The 21083-nt window shown below is 40.5% G+C and overlaps 1 protein-coding gene across 1 annotated transcript in view; it reads left to right on the plus strand.

Annotated features, from left to right (window-relative positions):
* ghrhrb (growth hormone releasing hormone receptor b) overlaps positions 1–21083 on the plus strand; it is a 25456-nt gene extending 4373 nt beyond the window's left edge. The window contains exons 3-14 of the mRNA XM_030049847.1: positions 9555–9662; positions 13378–13478; positions 13674–13676; positions 14730–14824; positions 15376–15508; positions 17589–17742; positions 18625–18685; positions 19382–19451; positions 19954–20045; positions 20179–20308; positions 20540–20581; positions 20877–21083. Of these exons, the coding sequence (XP_029905707.1) occupies positions 9555–9662; positions 13378–13478; positions 13674–13676; positions 14730–14824; positions 15376–15508; positions 17589–17742; positions 18625–18685; positions 19382–19451; positions 19954–20045; positions 20179–20308; positions 20540–20581; positions 20877–21083 (1196 nt within the window). The remainder of the gene's footprint in view (positions 1–9554; positions 9663–13377; positions 13479–13673; positions 13677–14729; positions 14825–15375; positions 15509–17588; positions 17743–18624; positions 18686–19381; positions 19452–19953; positions 20046–20178; positions 20309–20539; positions 20582–20876) is intronic.

The raw sequence follows: 21083 nt of genomic DNA on the forward strand, positions 1-21083 counted from the left end.
TCACCAGCATTACAGGTTTTGTGTCTGTCCAAAAGCATTACAAAGCAAATCCTCAATAAACTGGATCAGTATCAAACCTGTGCATATGGAGATAAGATTAAAGCACACTAGGCATCTTTAAACACCGGCTGCTCCACATGAAAGTCAGAAATAATGGTTTCAAAGTTTTTGAACTTCACTACACAAAAATCGTGTATCGTAACATCAGTAAACAGCACACAGCATGGCCTGTGATCACTTTATTCTAAAAGATGGCAAAGGGACAAGGGAAGCAAAAGATTTAATGCCGGTGAGTCATTTTTCTCTTGCAGGTAGGAGGACACTCTTTCTATTTGACTCTTAAGATTGAATCCATACCTATGTGCAGAGAAATGAACATAACTGACACCTAAATTGTATTTAGGCAAATACAGTTAGGCAATCTACAATATCCTAATCAGTATGGATTGGATATTCTTCCCTGTACAATCCCACCTTGTGATATCAGGTGATAAGATGGGCACATTTCTAAATAAAAAAACTAGCCGAGTGAAGCTTTAATTAACTGTAATATTTCATGATGAAATGTTTTCATGAACATGAAGTTACATGAGTCAAAAAGTCCTTCATCCAGCTGTTTATTGTTGTCTTGCACTTCGCTGGTTGTTGTCTAACCTGGCTAGCTAGTTGGCTGACTAATAGCAGGGAGACCATCAGTTTAGTAACATAACTGTATAATATGAATTGATATTTTAATATTTTTATTCACGCATCAAATACGTTTAAAACGCTTAAGAGTCTATTAACACATGCAGTACTTACAGTGCTTTTACAGAATAAAAAAATAAATTCAAAGTGTTTGTTAAGGTGAGTCATGGCTCAGCAGACTAACCTGTAGTAAACAATGCAGAAATGCGTGTAACACATTCCTAAAATGCTGTGTAAACTTTGCTTTACACGTGCACTGTTTGTTTTGTTTGTTTTGTTTTGTTTTGTTTTGTTTTGTTTTGTTTTGTTTTGTTTTGTTTTGTTTTGTTTTGTTTTGTTTTGTTTTGTTTTGTTTTTATTTTTAATTGAAAGAACCAAGTTTGAACTATCTGTCCTCTCATCTTTTTAAGTTCCACGGTAAAGATTAAGTAAGCTTTTTTAAGTAACTTGCTCACTATTGTAGATCACATTAGTATCGGTTGAGCAGAGTATGTGATATGTGAATAGGGGTATGTTTACACAATAATAGCACAATAATAAGATGCTACATTGTCTCTTTGTTGAGGAAAATCACCTACAAACCACTCCAACCATCTAAATCCTAAATTTGAGGGCTATATTTTAACTTGAATTTTTTTTATATAGATTGGCCATAGGCATAGGCATAATGCTAAATTCTATGGCATGTCTGTAGAAAATAGCCTCACCACTTCCACCTATGTAATTCAACTGATAGGATGCCGATTCAGACTAGGTTTAATGCCAGTGATGTTCAATTTAATATTTTTTTGTGCAAGGAAACAACATTATACCGCGTTAGGCATTGTTATGTCCTGTGATTGGCTGTAATGTTGTGTATGTTAAAAGTGCAAATGGGGACGTTTTGGACTTCTGAGTATAGGACCACTCCACATGAATGGCTCTTAAAACCAGGGCTTCCCAGATCTTCAATTTATCCAAGATGTAGTTCTGTGATGTCATCAAACTAAAAAAACTAACATGGTAACATTTGTAGTGGTTCATACATTTGTACAGGTTCCTGTCTGTGCAGACATGCGTTAGATAAAAAGGACAGCAGGACACTGACAACAGGAAGGTTTAGGCACACTGTATGTTAATAGTAAAATTGCATGGCCAATCAATGCACTCTAGATTTTGTTGCCATTTCATATACTGTGGCGTATAACCTTCTAATGTTATGCAATTATGTTATGCAATTATTTGCAGTGAATGATTTATGGAAATGTCATATTTAATGTCAGTTCCAGTACTGACATCGATAGGACATCAATTTTGCTCACCTGCTTGAGCACTCTGATGTCTCAAGTTGGAAACCTTCCAGTTCCAGCTTCACATGAACACAGTGTAAGACTGGAGGTCTGGGACGGGGCCAGTTCATCTGTAGTAGTTTTAGACATTTAGGATGTCACTTCTTCTTTTCTCATTCCCTTTTTTTGCACTTTATTTCCCCTCTTCCAAGTTACTTCTTGGTATAAGGCCAGGAATACATTAAAGAAGGCTTGGACAGTATCTCATTGTGACAAAATGAAGGCATAGAAAATCCCATTAAAAACCATTATTCTTATGCTGTTTCAACTTTGACAAGACAGACATTTGACTATGTAACAAAACACAAATTACATAAGGCAGACTGCTGTTTTTTTTTTTTAACAACTGTATGTGCTAGCTGTTCTTGTTATTTGTCTCAGAACAGCGGGAGACTGTCTAATAGTTGTATATAAACCAGCGTAGCTAACTAATAATGTAATGTTAATGTTAGCCTTGTATAAAACTGTGTATAAACCAATATATCAAATTTGAGCTAGTTAATAATATAACAAATTATTAATAATTTCAACACCAGGCTATGAAACTTGCCAGTTATATACAGAGGAGTGGAAAAACACCACTATGTCAAAAAAAAAAAAAAAAAAAAAAAAAAAAATCAATAAATTACAATGTTGATTATTGATTCATTGTTTTAATCATTTATCAAGTAAAAATACCAAACGTTTAAAAGTTATAGTTTCACTAATGAAATGAAAATATTGGTTATGTTGGAAGGGAACATTGCACTTCAACTATATGATTCTGAGTAGAGTGCTAAGCCCAAAATCCAATGTGGATATTCAAAAAATGTGAAAAGGTACCAATTTTTCAAGATGAGGAGGACAAATATTCCTGTTTCACTTGTTTATTTAGCTCACATCACACTAGGAAAATGTTAGTTACCACACTTGGTACCAGTTTGGGCTTCCACATGGCCCATTGACGTTATGTCATTTCTTTCTGTTATACATCCTTTGGATGGAGACAAGTGGTAGTGAGGGAGGAGAGGAAACAAGCAGCAGTGCAGACACAAATGGGATGTAGCCATTGTCCGTTGCTTGGCCAAGCAGCCAGAAACAATCAGGGAAGCTAATCATGTGTGGAGAATTCTGAATTAAAGGTATGTAGTCCTGATGGGAGCTAGTTGAATCAGTGGAGAGTCACTCATTATCACCCTTCAGTGCCTCAGATAAATCAGCTACTGGAACAGCCTGTCCTTCATGAAGACCAAGCTTCATTTTCCATCTGTGATGCTGTTCCAAAGCAGGTTGATTGCTAGAAATATGAATTCTCTTTGTTTAGAAGTGTTGTGAGCTATGAGACAGGGTCATTCCAGGCGGGTAGGCTCCACTCTTCCTGTCCCATCTCTCCATTCTGAAAGGCTTGTAATGAGAGGTAGACTCCGTGAAACAGTCATCTGCTTGCCGGTGGGACTGCCTATGCACGCCACAGCTGGTGTCACTCAGAATTAATTGCATAATTTGTCACCCTTTCCTGTGATCATCCAAAGCAAAGATGTGACAATTAGCATTTAAAGCAGCAGGTATGAGCCTCCTAAAGCGCCGACTAAAAATTGACCAAGGTAGGTGAGGTGTGGTGTCTCGCCTCTGCTGTTACAAAGCTGGGCTGTCCAGAGGGAAGCCGAATTCCAGCTGGTCCTGTCTCTCCCAAATGCCCTCACCGTGCCCGCTAAACACCAACTCAAACACATAGACACACACACAGGTGCACACAGACACACACACAAACAGTTGCCAAGGCGGTCTGTTCAATGGCTCAGCCCGAAAGCTGCCCGGGAAGCAAGGGCTAGAATAGACAAACAAAAATGTCAAACACACTTCCTGTTTGTAAAGCTACCACTAATGAGCTTAACCCTCATGAATATTCAGAGCTGCTTAACCAGAACTGTCCTGAGAAGAAGGGTGAGGGCTGTGGGTATGAGCTTCCCCTCAGTTCGACGACCAGAGTAGCAGGAAACAAAGAGCTGAGTATGTTCTTTTATACAACAGATGTTTCTGTTCAAGCAGCCTCACTGGTAAACTGGTGTGTTATTTAATGTAACATAGGAGCCACATCACTTTATCTGTATTACTCCACTGCAACAGCTTTCAAACCAACAATTGATCATCACTATCAGGCGATGATATGTTTGCAAATATAACTTCTGATTTGGATTATGAGTCTGAAACAGAAAATGAAAACAAGGGAGGCGTTATTCATTATTCATTCATAAGGAAACTGATTCAACAGACAGTATGGGCCCTCACCTGTTTTAATAGTTTTTGAAGTTTTTGAAGAAGTCTTTATTTGGGGAGCAGCTTTTTCATGAAGCATGATTAAAAACAGTTTTAGAGTCACTTTAGTTCAGATAAAAACAATGATGTTCTCATAAAATATTACTGTCAAGGCTTGTGTGTTATAGTAAATAACATCACCGCTGTGATGATCTAGACCAGTGTTTCCCAACCTTTTTTGTCTTGTGTACCCCCTGAGCCTTTTTGTGAGACCATGAGTACCCCCTCACTCATACGTTATACTCATTTGTTATAAGTTATGTTCTGTTATGAAATGTTTCCATGCAGGGGCGAAAATCCCATTTCATTATTGGGGGATGGGGGTGGGGGGGTAAACAGCAAAATTTCAGAGACTAATTCTTGGGGGGGACATGAAAAAATTGCTGTCTGGCACGATTGTACATCTCTCTCTGAACTCTCTTATGCTCCATTGAAATTTGCAGTACAGTGCTGAGCCCTCAGTATGTTCATATGTTTTAAATAATGCTATTAAGAGCAATAATCCTCTAACCAAATTTCTTTACTCACTGTTCTATTTCCACTACAGTCCATCAAAGTAGCTTTACAAGAACTAGAAACTCAAAATAAGCTCTTAAACTATAGGAAATACCTTGAATAATCTAACTACATCAAACTATTCTTCAAAAAACAGATTTATTGTAGTGTCAACAAAAAACAAAGCAAGATATGGCATCAAATAGTGACATACAGTATATGTTTGAGCTGTACACTCTCCTTTTTAGATCAAATAAGAAAATGAAATGGAACTATGCCACAAAATAATGCAGTTTAAAATGCAAAAAGTAGATATCTATCCATAGACAAATTCAAAATATCAGTAAAATATGAACTATTTCTGACATTAATATCCTGACAGACTTATTGAAAGAATAAAAAGCTCAGTATTTGCTCCTCCTGTGGTCTGTCCTCTCTCTCCCTCATTGTCCTGCACTCGCTTCAGCTGGTAAACAGTCATTAGCTATTAGCTTAAACAGAGAGCTGAAAGAGGCAGGTTTTGGACCAAGCAAGGAAAATATCGCTTTTCATATTACAACCTTGTGCTTGGTGAACAAGTGGTGTGATAAATGACTCACTGGCTTTCACTTGAGGAGGTTTTCTTGCTAGTTCTCATCAGGCTGCTAACATTTTAACACTTAAAAACACACTATTTTACATTTATAATTAGCACCCCGTGCATTGTGCTTTCATTGAATATTACTATATTATTCAAAATTTATGGATGGAGGAGTCTTGTCCCCCCCGACCCCCCCAGGATTTCCGCCTATGTTTCCACGTACCCCCTGCAATGTGCTCGCCTACCCCTAGGGGTACGCGTACCCCCGGTTGGGAAACACTGATCTAGACTACAGCACTCGACTTTGGCCTGTCCCTGCCACTTGCATGATGTTATTTGCTGTTACACTCGGCCTTAAGTGTCCATTGCTTAATAATGCCGTCAATCTGCCATGGGGAATACAGATGAAAATTTGCCAAGTGGCTTAAGCTGGCACATTCACATCATGTTATATTTATCAATGTGCATTGTCTGCTTTTTGGATAAATAAACTGCAGGTGCAGCTGTAAACTTTTGTTGAACAGCTGCATCTGACATTGTTGCTATGTAATATTGTACAGTATTGGGTAACTGTGAGCTGCTGTGGGTGAAAAACTAATTGGTACAGACACACACTTTGTCTTTCCCTCACTTTCTCCTCTTTTCTCTCACTGTGAGTAATTAACACCTGTTCAGTGGAGGGAAAGTGAGCAAATGTCCTGTCCACACTGGATTAATTACCTTCACACTTCCAGTAGCACAGGAAGCATGATCAGAAGACAGGGAGAGAAGATGGAAAAGGGGAGAGAGGGGAGAGAGAGAGAGAGAGAGAGAGAGAGAGAGAGAGAGAGAGAGAGAGAGAATGAGGAAAATTAGACAGTTAAAGTCATGCCCACTCTCAGAGGACCCAGAGAGAGTGACAGAGGCAGCATACGTTTGTGTATGTCCATTTAAACATGGCTTTCACGCTCCACTTTTGGCATTTCCGTGGAGCAGCACACACCATGACTCTCTTTCCCCTCTTTCTCTGTGTGGCTACTCACTATTGTCATTATCATAACCAATTACACCAGCTGAATACCAGGGAGCATATAAAATTGAGGATTATTCTATTAGAGTATGTGTGTGTTTGTGCGTGCGTGTTTTGTGGCTGATACGTGGCTTGGACTGTTTTTTTGTATACCTTCCTTTTACACATATCAACTCTTTTGCCTCAGACAGTAACCGGCTTTAAATGTTAAAGCCGGTTACTGTTTATAAAACCTCAGTGACAACAAAGTGTGACAGAGCAGAATTATATTTCTGAGCCACAAATGTTTCAAGCAGTGGCACTGGTTGCCTGAAACAAAAACAAAACAAAACAAAACAAAAAAACTGGCCATTACAAAATGCAACTAATCGAAATTCAGTGGTGAGCTTGTGAAATCATGATGGGCAAGTCATTTCAATGTCTTTCCTAAAATGTAGCAAATAAACAAAATATTGCAATTTATTTTTCTGCCCTGATATATGAATTGTCATATTTTTGCATTGTGATACATAGAATTTTTAAATTGTTCATTTTCTCTCTCTCTCTCTCTCTCTCTCTCTCTCTCTCTCTCTCTCTCTCTCTCTCTCCCTCTCTCTCTGCTTCTCCCAATTTTTCGGTCAAACGTCTACTCCCTCTCTATCTTAGATCACGTAACATTGTTTGTTGAGGGGAGGATATTGTATATCCTAGCTGAGCCATTTTAGCTGCAATATTGTTAACAATGTTATTGCGGCACCAATAGATATCCGTACACAGAAGACAAATGTTTCAATGGGCCATCAGAACCCTGAAAACTAAAATCTGAGGGGAAGAGCTGAAGCAAAGGACGGAGTGAAAGATGGAGAGATGGACATGCTGGCAAGGAAATAACACGGGACATATACTGAGCACCTCCAGTCAATCTGATTCCCCTCCCTCACAAACTGCATCATGTCTGCAATTCAGGAATGACAAACCTTACCCCACCACTTGTACTTAATGCTTATCATAGGTTACATAAATGTCACAGGGGTGAATGCTTCTATAACTCCTTGTTGCCGTGAAGCACACAAAACAAAGTGTTAGGACTTGTGCCTGTAGCTGCCTGACAGTGTGTATCCTAATAAATGAGTGCTTACAAGTGTGTTTTAGCGTGGGCGCACCCTCCTGCAAATGACGTGATGTTTACACATGTATGTACCACATCAACGTAATGATGCTGTTCAAGAACACAACAAAACAGCAGACTGTCACCCAGTCCAGTGATCTTACCCTGACAGCTGGGACACTGAAAATCCCAAATAACCCGACTGTCAAGATGAAAAACAAGGCTTTGTGTTTAACCACAGTTGATGGTATAAAAGGGAGATCCTCTCAGACTCCTACCTGCTGCAGCTTCTACATAAGGAGAAAAAGAGGGAGAGCGGATATCAGTCATTTATCCACTATGCCTTCCTCTCAAGCGGTTAAAGCAATGCTTTAATTAGCAGCTAATGAAGGTACTTACTGTGGCGGCTAGTAGAGCTCCTTTCAGACACCATGGTCCAAACAATAGCACTCTGCCCTTTTGCGGTGCCACAGTCTGTATACAAATAGAGTAGCTTTTCATTAGCCAGAGAGCCATCAGGGCATTCTAAATAACAGGCTAACTGCATGCCACATTCAATCGATACAACAGAAAATGTCATCTTCAGCATCTTCAGTTGATTATTATTGTATAAACAGAAGGCATGGTAAACACATGGTAAAAAAAAAAAAAAAAAAGTTGCAATCCACATTTATTTAGGGAGATGTTCGCCACCTCACATCTTTGGTGGGAGAACCTCCAGCATTAGCCAAAGGCTGTGTTTCATTATGAATGAGAAGTGGTGCGTCTGTCTGTGCTGCTGTTTTAATTGACGCAGGGCCGAGGCTCTTTGATGTATCAGGCGTTGTGGTGGCGGGGAAAGATGGGCTTCTCATTACCGCTCTCTCCCCCACACCTCCCTTCATTTGAAGTCCACGAAGGGAGAGCTTGTCAGTGGTGTGAGGGGAATAACATGGTGCAGAGACAAAGCGTGGGCATGGAGGAGGGTTGAAGACATCATCAAATTAAACACCCCACATATTCCCAGATCAGGGGAAACCCCCATAAAAATTGCATCTTGTGCTTCATTTGAAGGCTGAGTTTCTTCTGCTAAAGCGATCATGCATTAGGTGTGTGAACTGCTACTTAGCAGTATCAGGTACCGCCATAAAGAGGACGCTCAAGGTTATGCAAGTGGCTTTTGATAAAACGAAAAGAGCACCGAAAGAAATGTAAATAGGAGGAGAGGAAGTATGGAGAGAGAAAAAAAATCAGTGTTAATTTATATTTTGAATAGGATTTAAGGTTGAGAGACTTTGGGGTTGTTTTACAGACGTCACTCTGTCTACTTTATGAGAATTAAAAACTAAGGAAATGCTTAATTGAAGTTCATCTTAACCTTTAGCCTAGATGTAATCATTATGTAACTATGCCATGGGTGTATAATAAACCTCAATATCCTTAATGTGATGCTGTATGCTCATGCTTGTGTGTGTTTTAATGTCTTTTTCTCTGTTTGTGGGTGTAATTGAATGTATATGCATGCATGTGTATTATTGCCACCCATGCTTTGTCTGCCTCATACCCGTGTAGTTCTCAATAAGAGCATCTATATCCCCTGCAGATTTTGTTTTGCCCCACATGTGGCATTCTGACGTATCAGATGATCAGCTGGTTTGCTAATGAAATGGTGAATTCTGCCAAAGTTGATGCAGTGGTCCAGTTAACTTCATTTCCCATTGTGGTCATTGCACAATTCGGTTTCCTTCCAATTCAAAGGAGGAATGGAGGAATATGACAGTCACGTTTCCCAGTTAACTGTATTCCTGTGTGTGTGTGACATGCAATTTCACTATTTTCCTTCATTTACTATAAACTATATTCTGTTTTGACACTGATATCTGTGTATTGAGCAAAGGTATAATGACATCCTATTATCATTTAGATCTCATTCTTACAATGAAAGTTTTGCTGTATACTCTTTTTTCCTCAATTGGACAGCCCTTCTTCATTTGTAGGGGCCTCAACAGTCTAAATAAAAGATAGAGCATGAGGTGACAGGGTAAAGCATTACGCCATGTCACCATGTGTCACCATGTTGTCGTCATGTTCCAGGGTGTCCAACAGAGTGGGACAACATTCGCTGCTGGTCTCGTGCTGAGGTGGGACAGGTGGTCAGCGTCTCGTGTGCCAACGTCTCCCAGTTGTTTGCCAACAATCAAGGTAACTCACTTCAGCTCATCTCTGACCTCAGACAGGCAGGCTATAATACATTGGTAACATTTTGAAGCAGTGTAGATGAACAATTTTGCCAATTCTCCATTAGTGTATTTCCATCATGGATGTTGACCCATTTGCCAATCAATACCACAGCTTAAAGGAATACTTACCCAGACTCAGACAAGATATATTTAGATCCAGCATAAAGATTTCCCCCCCCCCAAAGATATGTATTTTAAGTACAAATGGTACAGTGTGTAAATAAGAGTTGCTCTAAGTTGTATTTTTTTTACTTTGACAGAGCCCTGATAATAACTCCCATACTAAGCTAACATGAAATGCTACCCTTAGGAACCGAAGCACTGGACGTACAGAGGTATAAATGGTATCAAACATCTTATCTCAGTCTGGGTACATTGGAAAAGGGGTATTTTGCCCCAAATGTTGGAGCATTTCTTTAAATATTGTCTGGATGGGGCTTTTGAGAGGAGAGTTACAGTGTGTCTGTGGTCTCTCAGTTGAAATCAGCAGATTAAGACTGAAATGTAAAAAAAAAACAAAAAAAAACTTAGGCCCACTGCTTACATCTTTTAGTTTATAGTGTAGTGAAGGGGCTGAGTTATATATAGCTGTCTCTCGGGACTGCTGTTATGATTTTACTGCGTGGTTTATAGATGAAAGACCTATTCCACACAGAGGATCACATGAATTCCTCTACTGTATCTCTAACTTGGACTTGGCTGCAGAAAGCCTCGCTCTCCTCGCTCCTCTGCTCTGTTTAGGTGACCCCCACCTTCTCCCAACCACTGTGTTGTCCAGCTGGCTTGCTTAAACAAAACAAATACGCTTATGGCTCTTCACGTATCATAAAACAGTTGATTTTAGATAAAGGCTGATGGACAGCAGTATTCGGGACATAGAAATCCGTGTCTGAGTGTCTGGGAAAGTGTTGTACTGAATTACCTAAATAATTTCTTAAATGACAGACAGACAAACCACTGAATACTGTATGCATGGTGTATGTGCTGTAATATGTACTGCATGGGGTGCAAGGATGATGCACTCATCTATTTCCCAAGGCAGTAATATTGAAAGAGAGCACAAAAGAGAATTGAGAAGAAAAAAAAAAAAAACATATGAAGTTTGTCAGTAAAAGTTGAGCGTAGTGTTTGGAGGGAGGGAGGAGGAGGCGGAGGTTGCTGTTGATGACCTCATAACTCAGTTTTAGTGGGTTCCTGAACCCCCTGGACTCCCTCCCCCACAGACACCACAGAAGAAGACAAATACTGTAGCTGTGTGGTTAGATTCAGTCTATCCAGTGGAAGGCCACGGGCAGAGAAAATAATGAATTATTGGAAAATCAAAGAGTCCAAGAGCATGAGGAAAGAATTGGCGCTGCTCATTAGGCATGGTGGTATGAGCACTAGCGCCCTCCCAGGAGCCTTAGCCTTAACCCTCTATTCACAGCCAACCATTCACCCACCGACGCCATGGCTGCAGGGCTGCAGGTTTTACATGCCACGTTATGCTGAGGCTAATACAAGGAAAGAACTCTGGCGGCTAGATATCAGCAAAACCGCCCACGACTCAAACCTCCGCACTCTCTGTGGCTATGCTGAGGAGCTTGACAGGCATATCCACTGAAGCTGAGTTCTATTATTGTAAACTTTTTATCCTCTCTATTGCACACACGTATTTGTGTATACAGATACAGAGCACACACATGCAGAGCGAACCCGGTGACCTTGTGAGTCATAATTGTCATAGAGATCGGTGAGTGAGCTCCAGGCCATGGTGGGAGAACATGACTGCTGTGTCCACATTCTCCTCATCTGTATATTCATCATTTGCAGCCTATTTGTCATTATGTGATTCTAAGACTGACCTAGGGCTTTTTAGGGAAGTGAACAAAACAAGGACTTATCGCTCCACTTTTTTGGGTCATTACTTTGTATGCAATAATTTCAGTAAGCACAGCTTGTGCTAGAGATTAAATATGTGCACATGCTTGAATTGTGCCTCTACCAAAGGGAAAAGGGGAACCAATCACTGAGGACAGGAACTTTTTTGTGGAACCAAAAACTGTCACCCGTATGCACCGGAGGAACCAGTTCCTCTTTTTGTTCTCGGGGTTGAGACCTTGGGCCCCAAAACAATCCCTGCATCTGACGTGGCACTCTTCAAGTTCTTGGGGGCTGTTGGGGTGGAGTTTTCACACTGAACATCCTATGTTGGTTAAATGTATCATGAAAGCAGTACAATTAATATTTTAAAAAAAAAAAAAAAAAAAATTACCCGTTACAGCAACTCTTAAGATTTTTCTATGAAGAGATCATTCTGCTCCTCTATTCAGCTCTTACATTTCAAACCAAAAACAACATCACAGTGGCACAGCAGCAAATAATCATGAACATAACATTGTGGGTGTTCGGGGTGCAGTTTAAAGTCATAAGAGCTTTTGGTACTCAATTTACCCTTGGAACCCTCTTTCAAGAGCAAGAACCAGGAACCTTGGCCCTGGAAGGTTTTGGTTGAAAAGGGTAATGCATCATGCATTTGACCACATATGATTTATAGTGGAAACGCTAATGCATCCTGATGCATCCCTGACAAGGACATAGTGAATGAGGTGATGTAGGCAGTAAAGAAATGTGAACACAAGTGGTCAGCTAAGACACTTTCGAGACACATGATAATGAATGGCAATGTGTCTTTGCTGTCCATTTGCTTTCAGATTACCCGACACCAAGTGTAAACAAGATCTTTGTTACTTTTGAATTTTGATACAGAAAGGTCTGCTTTTCTTTGTGTCCTGTTGGTGTTACACACAGCTCAGGCGGGTTGCCTAGAGGCAGCAGGGGGGCTTTTGTGTGGATTTATAGATGCAAGAGTGAATGGAACTAATCTTATTCATCAAAGCTAATAATCTATACATCATCTCCAGGAATGAGTCATGAAAATCATTAGTCAGAACAAATAGCAATTTTAGATAGATAGATAGATAGATAGATAGATATCAGTCCCTGTTGATAAAATGTGACATATATGAATATGCAGCATTTATGTATTGTTTTATGATTTCACCTTTATCTGCTCCTGCTACACAATTGAGAATGATGGATATAGTATTATCACAAACTTTAATCTGGTAATTATTCCAATCTCAGACAATACAATATACAATATACAATGGCTTCTATACAATCTAGTCACAAATTCAAACAGGGATATATTTCTTCCCTATTTTTTCCTTTTTGGTTAAGTACACTACCACATTGACCACTGCTCATCCCACATATATGCAATTTTTTTTTGATCTGTCAAAATTTGGCCTTCCAGTGAAGAGAAGGCACGTTGGAAAAAAATGTTTTCATCTTTGTCTTTTTTCATTTCCTTGCCAACTCAATGAAGTCCCTCCAGTGTAGCCCTATCTCAGTGTGCAAACCTCCCCTTGTATTTCAAATACTTGCCTCTTATCTTCCTGTGTGTCAGTTATTTATTTGGTCTACCATTACCCCTCTTCTCTCTGGAGGCTGGATAAATACCACATCTCTCTCTCTCTCTCTCTTCTCACACTGTATGCTTTTGGCTCAGGTTTTATTTATGCATATGCCCCCTAGTTGTGTTTTTGCACTCCTCCGGACTCTGGGGTCCCTTGGGATGCTTGTTGTTGGGGACTCTTCCCTCCCTCCCACTGAGAGGTTGATGTGTTTCCTAGGTTACATCTACAGGAACTGTACTGAGCACGGCTGGTCGGAGCTCTACCCCACCTATGAGGAGGCGTGCGAGTTTGCCGAGGACACAGAGACAGAATCAGAGGTAGACATATTTTATTAGATCATTTTGCAGCTTTTTATTTCAACTTAGACTGAATTTCTCTGCAAGGATGTAAGCTGATCATACTGTGCATGGTCTATGAGTCCATTCAGAGTATGTCACTTATTTTTTCTCCCTCCTCATATGGATCTTTTGTCTGTTTGTCTGCCGTTGCAAGTGTTTCTGGACCACCAAGAGACTGTTGTATTGACAGGTTGAAGATGTCAGACTATATTCCTATCAGCCCCTGCATCAGTCCAGGCGGATATTTGAGGTCTAGCCTGTTGACTAGGCCAGTCAAAGTATTGGGCTGGCTTGAGTGAGAGTGCACAAGAGTATACTCATTTACCCAGTATGAATTATCAAACGAAGAGCAAATAGAAGAATAAGATAAGTACACAGACAGACAGGCGGGATATAGAAGATGATTAGTTGCCTTAAACACTTAAACTTCTGGGAAGCCTGAGGTGGGAGGGAGGTCACTCCTCTCTTATGATGTCCCTTCCTCTGCCTTTCACAACTGCTATACACCATTGCGTGTGTGTGTGTGTGTGTGTGTGTGTTCATTTGCATGCCTTGTCTATATCTCTCCCATACACTCTTGTCCGCATATGCCATACCCTTTCACCTTTCCGTCCTCCCTCTTCCACTCAAGTGCTCATCACAAGCCATCACACACAAACACACACACACACACACACACACACAAATGCCAGTGAAGTACAGTATGCTAATTACTGCTGTATGCAGAAACATAACAAGTGTAGCACCCTCCAGTTTTGCACTTGATTTATTAAGACTATTTATGCAAATCAAGTCAGTTGCATTTTTCCATTTAAAATACCTGAGTCCCACATGCTGCACCACTTCTGTCAAAGAAGATACATATTAATAACTCAAACACGTTAAAAGTCTCTTGCCATGTGTTGACTTAGTTTCCATGCTCAAAATGTTTTTGCATATAGGTTAGAAAGTCAGAACGGGCCCATTTTATACAATCTGCTTAAGTGCCATAGCAAATGCATGGTAAATATGGCCCCAAGTGTGCTAATTAACAACACTGTCTCCCATCAGACACAAATAAAGCCACAGCTCCTGACTGCCAATATCCAGCTTGGCTACCATTTTCCACTCATTTAATTCATTCATTTTCTAAGAGGTGAAGAGCATGAGTTGGCATGAGTTTGTTAATGAGTGTGCGAGGTTTATGCGGACAGAGGCTGATTTTAAGTCCTTCCTTTTTTTCCCTTTCAGACATACTTTTCCAACTTCAAACAGCTGTACACTGCTGGCTATGCTACCTCCCTCATCTCTCTCATATCTGCCATTTTTGTCTTCACCGTGTTCAGGTAGCGTAATATATTTTTCCTTTGAGAAATACCTACACATGCAACCTGTCTATATCTATCTATCTATCTATCTATCTATCTATCTATCTATTATATTATATTTACTAAATTTGCACCTGCATTTACACAACAAGCTTGCAAATACAAACAGTAATCTTGAATCTTGAGCAGGTTCCATGATACCTGAGTTTACAATAGACTTTAGGCCAACTTGGTCAATGGGGGAAAAAAAAAAAAACCAAAAAACAAAAAAAAACATACAACTTTTCTTTTTGATCATAATGTGCCTAATACAACCGATCCATTGCTCTATCATTAAGCAAGTAACAGAGATCTAAACAAATGTACTCATGGCATTCATTGTTTTTATCTTTCAGTGGACAACACAGTCCACACAGTATTACCATCCATACACAAACACCTGAGAATTTTTAGCTGGTCACATGACATTTTTTTGACTTTACAAGTTTACAAGATCCACCTAAAGGCAGAAACAGAACTCTTCCTTGAAATGACATCATTCGTGAAGGATGTGTTTCTCTGCCCAACAGGAAGTTCCACTGCACCAGGAATTACATCCATATTAACCTGTTTTCCTCTTTCATCCTGAGAGCAAGCGCTGTCTTCATTAAAGATGGGGTGCTCTTCTCTGACGAGAACCTGGACCATTGCTTTATGTCCACTGTGAGTGCGCGCACATACACATACTCCCTTAGCCTCACTTACCGTGACAAATGTAGCTATAACTCATATCTACTACTATTTTGGAAAATGTTAACTTTCAAACTACTTCTTTCATTTGTACCTTAACACACAGACAACATGAATCGCAGCAGCTCAGAAAGCTTATTAATGCTGAGGGCAGGACATCTGATTGAAATGCTTGAGGTGAATGAGCCATGCCTGTGGGAGCATTAATGACAAGTGTTTCCCCTCCTAGCTTCCTCTAGGGGCTGCTTGAAGTGAAGCTAAGTGTCGCTGTTGTGTGGCTGCTAGGGACTCCTGTCAGCACAGCATTGTGACTCATTAGCGAGGATGTGAGACAGGGTGTGAAAAGGTCCATACAGTCCAAGAGAAAGAAAGATCTTTTGCGCTCTGTCAGAGCCACCAGCCCGAGTAAATCTTGCTCATTGAGGCCAGATAGATAGATTAGAAAGCAAGGCATGAAAATAAGAGGAGTAGAAAATTGTGATTATGGCAGAGGAAGCAGGCTTGATGCTGATGGCGGGTGGGGTGGGTGGGGGGTGGAGGGGGTGTTAGGTAAGATTAATGACAAAGTGAAAGCACTTCTATTTGGTAGCGATAGCTCCAAAGCTTTTCAGTGGCCACCATGGTATCATGCAGATGTCCTCACACTCGTATACTGGTGACAAATTAAAGGAAAATAACAACATAATGTGGCTTGGTAAGGTGTTGGACCACCGCAAGCCACCAGAACAGCTTCAGTGCTGCTTGGTGTAGATTCTAAAAATCTGTGAACGATACTGCAGGGATGGAAAAGGATAGTGCCTCATTTGGTGTTTTGATGGTGGTGGTGGGGAGCACTGTCTAACATGTCAGTCCAAAATCTCCTATAGGTGTTCAATTGGGTAGACATCTGGTGACTGGGAATGCTATATGATGTGTATACCAACCATACACATCATTTTCATCTGCACCAAACTATTCACTGAGCCCTTGTGCCCTTTGGATGAAGGCGTTGTCATCCTCAAAGAGACCACTCCCATCAGGATAGAAATCTTTCATCAGAGGAGAAAGCTGATCACTCAGAATAAGTTTGGATTGAGTTGCCCCCTCACTGTAGGGGTCAACCATTCAGGCCTGTGGCGTTCTCTTGGTGGTGCTCAGAATATGGTGAAGGGTAACTCATCTGACCACATTACTTTTCTCCACATCTCTGTTACCAGTACCTAGGTTTTTTTGCACCACTGAACTCTCAAATGTGCATTTGTCTTTGTAATGAAGGATTTATGCACTCCAGCCCTACTGTAATACCCTTCTTTGTGCACAGTATCTTTTTGAAAGAGTGGTGCTCCTTCCCTTCAGTAAAGCTCGAGAGACTTGTATAATCCATGCCAAGGCACATTTACTACATTTACATGCACACAAGAAGATATTAAAAGATTATTGTGAGTAACCAAGTTATGGCAAGAAACCACTCAACATGTTTATATGCTACCTGAAAATTCCTGTATATACTCCCCCAATAACCATGTTTCCCCCCAGCTTCTGACCTTCCCCAGACTGTTACAGTGACTGCTGTGTCGTTATATTTTCATCAGACATAACTTTGACATAAAATTAATCTTCAGTGAATTTTATCCCAATGCACATAGGCTGACTTAAAAAAAAAAACATTCAGACATTGCTGTTAGGGTATATATAGCACAATAATTGGGTTTCTCCAGGAGAACTCTAGCCCCTTTTGTCTTAATCTAACTCATTTCTCTTAATCCCTTACTTACCCCGACTGTAGAAACTGGCTTTCTTGTTTAGATGTCATTTTAGAAATCAGATAATTGTAATTCTCATGCAGATGCGCACACTCACGCACACACTGCGTTGATGTCCTGACAAGCAGATAATCGAAGCCCTTCATATAAAGGGTTAGATTAGGACCAGGCTTCTGCAATTATCATCCATTTCTCCAATCTTATTATCATTAAAGAGCTCTCTACAATTGAATGGGAAGGTCGTTACAGACACTGCAGCTAAGTGAGATCCATAGTCTAACACCAGTTGTGGCTATTGTGTTGTGCTGCAGACATCCTGCAAATCAGCAGTGGCCTTCTTCCAGTTCAGTATCCTGGCCAACTACTTCTGGCTGTTGGTGGAAGGCATGTACCTGCAGACCCTGCTGGCTCTCACCTTCGTCTCCCAGAGGAAATACTTCTGGTGGTACATAGTTATTGGCTGGGGTGGGTGCTATTCTTGATACCAAGATACCACAATACCACCACTCTCTTGTTTTGATTTTTCTCTCTCTCTCTCTCTCTCTCTCTCTCTCTCTCTCTGTCAATGAACAACAAATCGTTATCTAGTAAGTAAGTTAGAACTTCAAGCATGTATCAAAATGGTCTCCAATTCCCGACAGACAGATTATGTTTCTTGCAGAGTTACAATTTTAGAATACAATACAATTTTAGACTTTATGGATAAAAGAATTGACAACGTGTTCAGCAGGAGTATTCACCATGACCGCGGTTTATCTTGAGACACCATTGTTTATATTTGCTCAGGCTAGCTAGTTAGGTCATTCTGGTACACTGATGACAGAGTCAAGCCAAACAAACACTTGTTAAATACGACGTTACTACAGACCACATTGAAAAGCTCCAGAATAATAAAATGACATGCACCGAGAGCTTATGAACTGTACTTTCCTGCAGGGAGGTGTTCAAAGTGTAGAGAGGCTGTCTAGTGGGCTAAAGTGATCAGAGTGACACAGCATAGGCATTGTTGCCTCTGCCCCATGCTCAATTTTGTGAAAATTCATACTTGTGCACCTACACACAAACACATAAGCTATGAATGTGGAATAGCGGAGTAGAAGTGATGCAAGCTGCAGGGCAGATTCAGCATCAACCGGGCTGGCCTAGTCTTGTTGTAGTTATTTTGACAGTTAATTACATATAGCAGTTGTATTATTGCAAAACATACATGGGATATATATGCATTTCTCTCTCTTTCTCTCTCTCTCTCTCTCTCTCTCTCTCTCTCTCTCTCTCTTATCTCATATCCATACTGGTGATTCTCTTCTTTGCCACTTACAACCATGTCACTGTGCTCCTGCCTCCCAGGTCTCCCGACCACAATCATAACAGCGTGGATCCTAACTCGAAACTTCTATGATAACAGGGGGTGAGTATCAGTGCAGGTGCTACATTAGCTGTCAGAAATCCTGCAAAATATCCTGTGAATATACAGCGGATGAATGTACTCATCTTGTGAACACAACACATGACAGAAACTTCAAGTTGACAGCACAGGTTCCTCCTAGAGAATAGAAATTCTGATTAGATTTGGGAGTTCCTTGATGCATAAATTTGCATATTAATGAGGAAACGCAGATTTTCTTGAAACTGCTGTGACTCCTTATTGTATCAATGGTGATTATAGTGGGGCATTAGGCAGTTCAAGTGCCTCTTTTTTATTGTTGTGACTAGACACAATCTGTGCGGAGTTTACTGTGTTCACTGGGTCAGTCTGATTTATTATACTGTGTGTGTGTGTGTGTGTGTGTGTGTGTGTGCGCATGCGCTTTGGTTTGTATATGTGTTTGCCGACCAATTATCTTCACAACTGTTGAAGATACAGCCATGAAACCAAAGCCAAAATCCTCAGAGCGATCTAAGGGGAAAAGATAATCCATGTATTTGACTTAGAAAGAAGTAGCTTACAAGGATTTGCATGGCAATATCTAAAGCACCCTTTACTGGCTGTGGACAGCGGATGGTAGTTGTGAGTATACAAGGCCTTGGTCTTTGGTGGGAACAGACCATACTGCAGTTCTCATTCTGCTGTGTTTGTCTTATTAATTCTTCTTGTCTGTCATAGCTGCTGGGATGACACAGATGTGGCCTTCATCTGGTGGATCATAAAAGGGCCAATAACTACATCACTGCTGGTGGGTGGCCAACAGAACGATTACAGCAGTAGCTACTGAGGAATTATAGAAGTTCCCCATCTTGAATTTATCCTGCATCTTGCATCTAGTCTGCAGCAGCCACTGTGGTCTGTCACGCTACCAGCGACACGATTTCTGTGTTTGCTTTGAATATATGAACTTACTATGTAAACCTAACATACAAAGTTGGTAAAATGAGTATTTACATTGGACCGATATGAAGTTGATATGAAGCGTCAATATTTATTCATTTTAGAAACGTAACTGATAGTGAAGTTGATGCTAAATTAAATATTAACATTTAACAGTCCAAATAAAGTGTAACCAAACAATAGGAAATCATTTTTAACTGGTGTGAGGCATCAGTGCAGCAAACATCCAACAATCCCCCCCAAAACAAACAAACAAACAAACAAAAACATCTTGCAATTCATCTGTTTTACAAATGCCACGGTGCTCTGCACACAGCATGTCTGACGCCTCTTCTTTTTGCAAAATGTAGGTGAACTTCATCATCTTTGTCAATGTGATCCGCATTCTGGTTCAGAAGCTCAAGTCTCCTGGTGTCGGTGGCAATGAGACCAGTCACTTCATGTAAGATACACACACACACACACACACACACACACACACACACACACACACACATACACATACACATACACATGCATGCACATAAATGAATGCAGTCACACAGTGTTTCTTTTCCAATGGTGTGTATGTGCAGGAGACTGGCCAAATCCACGCTATTTCTCATCCCTCTGTTTGGGATGCACTACATGGTATTTGCCTTTCTGCCAGAAAACACAGGAGCGGAGGCACGCATCTTCATAGAGCTGGGACTGGGATCCTTTCAGGTATGTGTGGCGCTCGTGAGAGAGTTAGCTTTGTCTTTATTTTATTTATTTTTTTTATGTACATTTGGAATTTTCAATGCAGAAAACAAAAGAGAACACAGAGGTAAGTAAAAAAAAAAAAAGGCAATTAAAAGACAGAATAAAAACAAGCACACTTAATTTCCTATGAAAGTATGTGGTGCATCATGTAAATAATGAAGGAGTTTTGGACATTATGCTTCTGTTTCCTAGGGATTTGTTGTGGCCCTGCTCTACTGTTTCCTGAATGGAGAGGTATGTAAAGCACCTGGCATTCGTGCTGAGGAGGCAGTCAACAAGATTAGCTAAGGAGTGCAAAATTAATCTGTATTTATTTTGTAACTCAAGTAATTGTTATGGTTAGTGTTAGAGTGAAGATGAGGTAGAAAGAGAGGAGGGAAAACACTTCCACCCAGCATCTGGAGCACTGATTACTTGTATGACTATTTACATGTATACACTTGTACTTGAACTTTGCTTTTATGAATTCACATTTCTGTGTATGTTTGTGTGTGTGTGTGTGTGTGTGTGTGTGTGTGTGTGTGTTAAGGTGCAGGCAGAACTGAAGAAGAGGTTCTGGAAATGGCAGACGCAGAGCTATCTGAGCTACAGTAAAAGACGACGTACTTTGTTCATTGAGAGCAGCACCGTCACACAGATCTCTGTTCTGGACAAGTCCAGCCCCAAAGAACAGCCGGGCTCAGAGACAAACGCACTCACACACACGGCTGCACCCAGTACTGTCTCATCTGTGTGA

The sequence above is a fragment of the Myripristis murdjan genome, chromosome 4, assembly GCF_902150065.1.
Source record: "Myripristis murdjan chromosome 4, fMyrMur1.1, whole genome shotgun sequence".
NCBI lineage: Eukaryota > Metazoa > Chordata > Actinopteri > Holocentriformes > Holocentridae > Myripristis > Myripristis murdjan.